Source organism: Protopterus annectens, chromosome 5.part0, assembly GCF_019279795.1.
Source record: "Protopterus annectens isolate FY-2018-M chromosome 5.part0, PAN1.0, whole genome shotgun sequence".
Classification (NCBI taxonomy): domain Eukaryota; kingdom Metazoa; phylum Chordata; order Ceratodontiformes; family Protopteridae; genus Protopterus; species Protopterus annectens.
Genome location: NC_056735.1, coordinates 505,786,791 through 505,796,854, shown reverse-complemented (window position 1 = coordinate 505,796,854; position 10,064 = coordinate 505,786,791). Strand labels below are relative to the sequence as shown.

The window sequence follows — 10,064 nt, the reverse complement described above, 5'->3', positions numbered from 1 at the left end:
GTCAGATTTTCACTAAACACTGAGTTTCTCATGCTGTTATAGAGAATTAATTAATCTACCTTACAAAGGAACTGCATTTTCCTGGAACCATGATCTCATTGTTTCAGTCACTGCCTTAAATTTATGACAAGAGGTAATGATGTGGACACAGACTAACCTGTTAACCAGTAGCTTTGTTTTTTTCACCAAGCTCTCCCTTCCCAAACACAGATGGGTAAAATGGTTAAAATACCACTGCTGCTGTGGCACTCATCTGCTGTTCAAACCTCCTGATTTCCTCTATTGTAAATTGTGAAATAACCCCCCCCCCCCCCGAGGTATTTAAACTCTGAGGTAGCTGCCCTATCTTTACCTGTAGAGAGGGAGAGGGGAAACTCACATACCCATGACCATGGCCTCTGATGTGGATATCATACTTTTCATCTCAAATTCTTCACACCAAGTTCTGAATTTCAGAATATAGCAATACAAGTCTCATGGTCCAAAATGGATACCTTCCAGACCTTGGCAGCACCTCAATATCCCGCCCATGAAAATGTCACAGCGGAGGGGAGAATGGAAGCACTCATGGTGGAATCTGAGACCCAACTTAATTGTATCTAACTCAGTGCTGGGTGTAAACATGTTACTTTGCTTCTTCAAATAACAGCACTAAGCAGCTTGCAACAGTGACACTAGTATCCTGTGCTGTTACAGCACTTCCCTCAAGATGTTATGGAGTAAGCACTCTGTACGCCCTTTCCAAGCCCACAAAACATACATATACAGTACTGGCAATTTTATGCGCCCCCCCCCCAAACTTTGTAAGGACAAAGAATTTATCAACTATTCCATGAACATGACAGAATCCTTGTTACATCTCGTGAATAAGAGGCGTGACTAATGGCCAGTCTCCTTTCCAGCACACTGGCATATGCTTTTCCACGATGACTAAGGAGTAAGATCCGTCCATGGTTGGCATAATGTTTAAGGTGTTTACCTTACAGACACAAGGTGCAGGGTTTGATTCTCACATGGGGTAATTGTCTAGGCTTAAAATGGCCCACAAGGGCACTTAGCCTAGTGCTAACCTATGAACCTATAACTGGAACATGATGCAATAATGTTGCCTATAGTTTTATTCTCTTTATCGGATCACCCTTGCCAAAGTTTCTGACAGGAGGGATAGATAAACCAAGATTCAAAATACCCCTGTCATGATGATGATTTGGTTAAAGAATATAATCAATCTTGCAAATAGCAAGGATATCAGGGCCTGCCCTGCAGTTGATTACAGCCACTGTCCTTCAAACATATGGAATCTTGTATTAATAAAATAATGAAAGAAATAAAATGCTTGCACTATTATTTGGTGCATGCTTATAGATGGTCAGTACCACTTTGAGGTATTTATGCTTTTCGGTGTAAAAAAAAAAACACAAAGTATAAATCATTTGCTTTAAATGATGCTGACAAATGCTGTTCATTGAGGCTTGAATTGCTGCTAATGTAGCCTCATGAATAACTCTTAGACCCTTTTTGTTTCTTTAAGTGGGTGCTCAGTGGCATTGCCTCTATACTCAAAGGCATACTGAAGATGACTGAAAAGAGACGCTATAAGACACAGCAAAAGTGGCTCAAGGCAAAATAAGAACAAAGTGGCTGGAGCACAGCCAGAATGTGATTTATAGTTCACACTGAGCTTTGTCCCCTTCACCACCTTAGTGTTTTCCTGACTTTTTCTGCCATGGAAAAGTAACCCTGTAACTTGCCTGTCTCCTAGCAACAAACATAATCTGTGTTAAATTCACTGAACATGGAGACAACAGAATATCTCAGTGCTACTTCCTTTCATTCTGAATCCCTACATGGCCAAAACACTGATTAGTATGTACAAGACATTCCTCCATTTTAAGTGTGTGTGTCATGCAACAGTCACATTAAAAACAAAGGGATCTCTGTTCCAACAAGTATATATTAAAAATAAATATTGCTTCAATGTCCTGACATTTTACTGGATATGTGCTAGGATATACAAATTTTAGTGTTACATTTCCACTTATAACTTGTTATATTATATGCATATGTATGTTTGTGTCTATAAGACACACAGACAAAACACACACACACATATATATATATATATATATATATATATATATATATGTGTGTGTGTGTAAATGAAATCACACATATTCATTACGTACATAATACTGCTGTCAAAATAAACTGACCAAGCTATCTATACATACATATATATATATATATATATATATTACATATACATGTAGAAATGCATAGAGCTGATAAGCTCATGTCATTGTCGTTATGTTAAACACCTTCACACTGTCCATAGAACTACTACTGTCATATTACATTCTTTCTTCCTTCTACCCATGAAGAGTTTATTTAGATTGTACATTCTCAATTTATTTTCTAGAATATAATTATTATTACCAGGCTTTATTCCGAGTAGGATTTTCTTTCATTCATTCTTTTTTGTTCAATCATTCTGGAACTGTGTCTATCTGCAGATTCAAAGACTTTGCATAGCAAGCAATATATATAAAAGCTGATATACAGACAAAGACATATGCCAAGCAAATATAGCATGAGTACACAATTGTGCACCATTCATACACATATCATGATCTTAACCTGGAAATGCACAATTAAATAAAAATATTTTATATCACTTATAAAGGTATCCTGTAACTCAAAAAAGCTAAGTTTATGTCAACATTTTAGTTCCACTTTTTGTGTAATGAAAATTTATCCTACATTTTATAAACTAATAGCTTTATTTCTGTTATTAACTTTATTACTATTGTACTTTAAATTCAATTAGCCACTTTAGGGTAATAATTTATTACAATTGTATTTATTTTAGTTATTTATGTTTACAGGATTATTTGTAGTCATATGGTCTACTTTCTGAGGAGATCATAGGTGCTGTTTGGACAACTAAGGGAAACTTTGGCCAGGATACAAGGGACAAATATATTCTTGTAAGTTGTCCCTGACTGAAGTGGATGGGACCTCCCTTTAACATCCCCTTCAAAGTATGTTACTTCAGAAGTACCCCATTGGGCTGTACTATACTTGCTGTTGATACTGACATAAGAATCCAAGCACGAGGTCTTTGCTGAAGTGTCATAAGATTATAAGAAAAACAGTTAAGCACCACTAAAGTTCTAACAGTTTATTGGACAACAAAATAATGTTACCCCATCTTCTGCAGAATACATTTAGGCCATGGAATCTAACACCTTCATTAGTTTGATTGTCTTCCACCAGCATTACAATAAAACTGATCCAATGATTTGTTACTGTGCACAGCACAAGACAATATAACAGTCAGATGACAATCAGCACTGACTTCAGAACTGCTCACTGAAGAAAGTTGTTTGAAAAGGCATGTATAATGAACATCACAATGTCTGATGCTCAAGAATGTGGTTCCACTGTTGAGAAAAGCTGTGAGGAGTATGCTTACATGCATGTCTAGTGGTAAATACACTGAATAACAACACCAACATTATCTTTCTGCTTGGAAAACATAATTAAATTCACTAATATTATAGAACACTGATTCGCCAGCAATAAAAGTAGTGAGGTGGTTCTGGAAACAAACACTCAGTTACTTGACCAAAAGACTTAAGTAATATATGTGGAAAATCAAGCAACTAAATCCATCATCACCAGTTTAGATGCAATGAAAGGTGTTGTTGAGATCTTAGCAGGCAGCTTTGACATGTCTCAGCCAAAGAGATGGATATAATCTGGGAACATATAGAACATGCTAGAACTGCATACACTGAAACAAACCAAATGGCAGTTCACTCTGGCACAACATTCACCATATATATGCTTACATGCTTTCTTACTCACAGTTTAAGGTCAATCACAACTATTAAGAAAATGCGGTTTATCCTGTAATTACTTTGAGTAAAATGACAGCATGTTTATAATAATGACTTTCCAATGAAAAATAAATATACAGACAGCCATTTTAACAGAAATTGTATGCAACACTTTGCACCTGTACATTACAATTAATAAACATTTTTCCATACATTCTGATGATTTCATTTTTAAATGTAAAGTGCCATGCTTTCTTTAGTTCACAGAGTACTCAACATTACAACACACTGCTTCATCCAAAACAAAAACAAACAAAAAAACAATGAGAGGGGCTACTGCCACTGTAAAAATTAAGTCCCCAAACATGCCATTTTTCAATTGTCAAGTTCTGGTTTGATAAGAGTGCAAATGCAAGTGAAGTTACACTCAGGCAAGTTTGTGCATACACACAAACAGACAAGCACACATAGAACATCAATTTAAGACAAAAAGGCTCACTGGTTATTAGCAGCCAGTATGGACCATGATATCAAAAAGACATGAAAGGGAATTTTGTAGTTTTACCATTGTCATCAGTTCAGTAACATTTACATTCCCTTTGTTCTCCAGTGCTTAGACATTCTAAAAACCTTGATTGGCTCATACCATTGCCATATTTAAGTAGGCAAAACTTCAGCAAAATATTCATAACTTATATAATAATACAGGCTTAACATGCCATATTGCACAAACCAGCAACCAGGTTTATTGCTTGGATTAGCATTATATAAAATATTATGCTTAACTTGTAGCATGAAGGACTTCACTGCACTTAACTGGTGTAAACGCCTGCTTAATATTACAACAGTGGTGTTATGTCACTGCATTTAGAATAACAGGGATTATTTTGGCTCCTTAAAAGCTACTAAAAATGCTAAGAGTACACAGTAACCATCCCTTCTTTCCAGGGGCTTGAATTTTAACTGTCATTATTTAGTCTTCATCTCATATCACGACTTTATTTTCCAGACACATCACAACAGATCTCTCAGTACTAATACATATTGGCAGTTGCTCTCTAGCACTTAAAGTTGTAATTTCATATTCCCCACGCCTACCTTTTCATACCTACGAGGCAACAGATCTGCTTTCTGATATTTGACTACATTAGGAGGCATCTACAGCTATTTTTTGTTGAAAGTGCAGTATATAATCTATTTAAGTATGCAGAATGAAAAACAACCAAATGCAAAAAGAATACACAACCAACATCCTTCAGGATAATCTCATTATTAGCTATCCTTGTAAACCACAGTACTTACTGGCTCACTTTGTCTTTGAGGCTTACTTAAACCCTATACATCCTGAGTTAAATCATGACAATGCTTCATTAATAACATCACTCATTTTTATCACAGAAAAATAATAACCATTAAATATAAACATGTACATCAAAAATCTTCTGTGAGAGATCTTATAAAGATAGTATGTATCCTAAGATTTATAACCAAGTTCATTTCCTGGTCCTTATATTCCAGGCAGAGAACTGTTTATGTTAAAAGGACAAAAGTGCTGTTTTACTGACACCTGCTAACAATGCTTCACACTCTGGCAATAATATCAGGCACGTGTCATTTAATGTTAAGCCTGAACATATTACCAAGGGTAAGTTCCCCAAAATCATTACTAAATAATAGGTTGTAGATCTACGATTACAGCACCAGTCATGGCAATAATATACTTCTTCGATGGAGTGATTGAGCTCCTTGCGATTTCACAGCTGAGGAGTGCTTCCTTCTACTGTTTTGATTATCACGTTTTGTGTTAATACTTTCACAGAAGTGAGAAATAGGTTCTGAAATGGTAGTCCTCCTCCCCCCACCAACACTTGCACACATACATACACATGCATGTTTAATTATCTGGTACTCACAGAGTATTATGGGAAGGAAAAAGATAATTAGAGAAAGTTAAACTACATGCAATATCTTACTATCTACAGAAAAATAAGACAATAACTCTCTGGTCATTACATTTCACTGCCATATCCTGATGCAGACTGCACAGCTTCAAAGCTGTCACATGTACAAACAAGATGTCTTATTTTAAAATTAACTTAATATTTAGTGACCAGGTGAGATGTGCAGTTATTTAATGTTTTGTGGCCACATGAAGGTGCCGTCAATTAATCTACTATTTAGTTTCCAAATGTGGCATGCTATCCCTTGTCCATGTAATTCATTTAAGTTGATGCTTCAGGGCCAGCCTGTCCTGTCTACCTTGCTGACCTGACATGTGGATCTGAGACCCTCATCCATTATGCTACTAAGTGCCAAAAGGTATCCCTATGAATACACTAGTAAATTTTTAAATTTGAGTAGTGGGGATTGCAACTGTAAAAGGAATGACAAAACAGTGAACTAACTTCAGACATATTGAAATACATATACCAATATTATTTTCTGATTTAAATGTTAGTTAAGAAATAAAATGTGATTGCTTCCCTGCCTGTAATTTTTTGCAGTACAGGTAGAATTACAGTCACTAAAAATGACAGCCCTTGCACTTACAGACTTAACAGCTATAAGAAAATAAATATCAATGTAAACTCTCTTATACATTGAAGAACTTCCCAAGTGAATAATGGCAACATTTTAAAACTGACCCTGATTTTGGGCCTTAGCCCTTAATTATTTTTGGCTTTATCATTGCTTCCTGAAGATACAGGGTAAGAGTTGTGCACAAATTGTTCTACAACTATCTTTGATCTTGACAGCAGTTAATTCATAACAGGCCAACCATACTGTAAATGTATGCATATATATACAAATAAGCATGCATAAGCACCAATTTAAGGCTGGCATGAAGTGTAACACCTTTCAACATGAAAGGCAGACTACAGTGTTTTCAAAGGAACAGATTCTACCTGCTTACTGACCAAACTCACAGAAAAATTTATTGTAAATAAACATAAATAATCTAGCAACAGCAAAACAGGAAGTAGGAGCAGAATGTACAGAGCCCACAGTTCTGCCTTAGGGCATTTATTCAGTGGTGACAAGCCAGACACTCACAAAGACAATTTTAACACCAGGCAAGCAAGAGTGGAAAAAATATACAGTTTTATGCTGTGCACACTGACAGCTACTGGATGGGGTTGGGGGCTCGCATAGTAACTTCCAGACAGCTATCTGCTGTTCCTTTTGCCACTTGTAAACTCATCATTTGGGAAAAACAAATCTAATGACTAGTTTTGCCTGATCCCAGGTGTAATTTCTACTGTCACCTGGTTACCTTCATGACCACCGCCCTTCTGTGGGACATTTTAGCTCTGATCAAATGTGTTGGCAACATTCTCCAAGATGAACGAGAATAAATTATGTCTTCCTTTTGTCGTTCCAGCTAGCTGGTTAATTGCATTTGTTTCCTACATCTCTAAACAGCACAGTACATTAATTGCATTCTGTAATACTTCGCTCCTCTGGATCCGCTCTGTCAGTTCCACTGAGCTCTTTAATTGTGTTCATTTCAGCCACTCACTGGTTTTTGTACAGTTACTGGTAATTATATCTGCATATCCTGTTAGTGGCATAACTTGAGAATGAATCTTCATTGTAATGCATTAACCTCAAGCACACCTCCAGAATAAGCTTGTATGATTAGAGCTGTAAATAATCTCTGGCTTTCTTGTCTTTCCTTCCTTTCTTGTCCCCTCCCCCAACCTCTGTCTTTCCATCTCTCTTTGGCAATGGTTAAATTGATGCCAAGAATATGATATGTTTGCCTATGAGCTTAGAGGATGCATATGAGTATAGCTCACTGCTACCGTACAAAATCATTTTTGTGAGAGCAGCTCCTGTGTGTTTGTGTGACTGCATTTACATGTGTTTCTCTCTTTTTCTCACTCAAATAAAGATAAAATACACACACACACACCACATACTGCTAGACAGCATGGCACAACAACCTCTGCACAATGCTTATGTCCATCATACAATCACACAAGAAAAAAAAACTTGGTTATCCTATGTGAACTTCAAAAGTCTGGTTTGAAACTGGTAGGAAGTGCAACTGAAAGCAAACAGGGGCAATTGGACAAGACTTTAATGGGGAGGGGGGTAATGAAATTATAAACCAAGCCACCTCCCAACAATAGACCCTCAAGTAATTAATTGAAAATGACAGATAAGTTTTGAACCCATGTCATTTGTTTGTTGTTTTACTGTAGCATGCATATTTAGCATTTAATAACAATGTGAACCACATACACATTTACACATTAAATATATACCGACCTTTTAAAAGGCTGGAGTTCTTTAAACTGAGAGACTACATAGCTTGCTTGCCTGTAAGCTAAATCTGGTGTTTACCTAGACAGTTGATCCAAGCACTCACCAGAGGATAGAGATGACTGCACCCCATCACATGCATCTTACAGCACTTCCCTGCCTACTGTATTCTGCAGTACAGCACACTAACAAAATGACTCTTACTGTGTTTCTATCAAAAAAGAAATGTTGCCAATGAGTTATGCTGTGCTCTTTGCTTCATATACATTTAGTGCCACCCAAAAGCATATTATCGTTTACAGGACAAAACAACTAGTCTGACCTTGATGTCCCCCAAAGCAAACACACACTTTTAAAATAAGAATATTAATAAAAGTAATGCAGATACAAATAATATTCCCTGACTTCAGATTCAAAATAAAGCACACACACACACACACACACACACACACACACACACACACTTTTTAAGAATATTAATAAAATTAAACAGATATAAATAATATTCCCTGACTTCAGATTCAAAATAGATATAAATACAATAACATCATTATGGTTCTTTAGGATGCCTAATTTTTCATTTCTATATTTGCAGACATATACTCTCACATCTTTATAAGAGAAATAACGACAATATTTGTCTTCAGCCGATCAAGTGACCCCCCCCCCCTTCCCAGTGTAGAGTGACCTGTGGAAATGAAGCTATAAAGCACAGTTTGACTTTGCATACTCTGAAAGAATCTACTAAGTGCCACAGTCTTGGTAAAAGTCAAGTCAAATATGTTTTAGCGTTCAGCTCACTGCCTGCAAAATCACACTGTTGTCAGCTGTGTGCTTCAAACTTACCATAAACTTGTAAAAGCATCAATCCACCAAACAGCAGAGTATGAGCTATCAGACTCATTCTGACATATTAAACCATCCAGCCCTGTTAACTACAAATCCGACATAAGGAGAACCCGAAAACGGCTGCCAGTCAAATGTGTGGGAAGGCACCCCACTATCAAAATGTAAACAAAAATCAAGTTGCAGTCATAAGTGCATAATGTCCTCATAAGGAGGTATGACCGGGCACTGCATTAGCTCCATGAATATTATTACTGGTTTTCAAAGGTAGCATCCCTTACAGTCTGCGATTTTTTCTCAGATCCAGCACAGCCCAGAATACTACTTCTCAAGTTTAAATATGTTGGTTTCATCAAGGATCCATTACAAATCAAAGGTGTGATCCCTATACCATCAGAATATGAAGGCATATATATCCTACCCAGCTCCAATATGCATCCCAGTGTCTGAGTAAGTGTCTCAAAAAACATGTATCCCGGAATCCATATCAGCCGAGATGTGCATATCCAATGCTGCTCATGGTTATTCAATAATAAAAGTCAAATGACCATCACTGACAACTTATTTTTACTTTTATTAGACAAAATATTTCAACCAAGCAAAGAGGAAGTAAGGAATGCAGACTCGCTCTAGTGTCCTTTAAGACCAGCGTCCGGACAGTGCAGTTTGGTGGAGGAACAGGCTGTGCAACGGCTGCCTGCTGTGCTTTCTGCCTTTCACCAGTAAAGGTAGCCTACAAACACGACCCTGCTCATGCTGGTCTTCAGCTTCGACTAGCACACCAAGCTGAACCAACTTGCTAGGGGAGGGGCAAAAGGCGGAGGATGCAGTTTCATCGAAGAGGCTGTAAGAGATGGGGGTGGACTGAAACATTTATTTGCTTAGAACAAACGTGTAAATGAGAGGAGAGTGATGCCGTAGCCAAGGCTGGTAATACAGAAGACATTCCTCTAGCCGACCCCCCCCCCCCCCAAGAGAACACCACCTTCCCAGCAGGTGTGTGATTTTGTGATGAGGGCTTTGCAAGAATGCCTGATTTTGTTTCACCAACGCTCACCTTTCATTCGTTTGCATTGAAAGATTTAGAACCGGTAGCGGTATGAATCA

General features: G+C 37.3%; 1 protein-coding gene across 18 annotated transcripts in view; it reads right to left on the bottom strand.

Moving 5' to 3' along the window:
• The window catches only part of ROBO2 (roundabout guidance receptor 2), a 1,870,921-nt gene extending 1,861,159 nt beyond the window's left edge, over positions 1–9,762 (bottom strand). For 8 of the 18 annotated variants that reach the window (XM_044072423.1, XM_044072424.1, XM_044072435.1 and 5 more), the window contains exon 1: positions 8,958–9,754. In XM_044072423.1, coding sequence (XP_043928358.1) covers positions 8,958–9,015 — 58 coding nt within the window. In that variant the 5' untranslated portion in view covers positions 9,016–9,754. Of the gene's footprint in view, positions 1–8,957 lie in introns of all 18 variants that reach the window. The other 10 variants (XM_044072428.1, XM_044072430.1, XM_044072431.1 and 7 more) reach the window with 5 other exon arrangements.
• Positions 9,763–10,064: the final 302 nt, after the last annotated feature.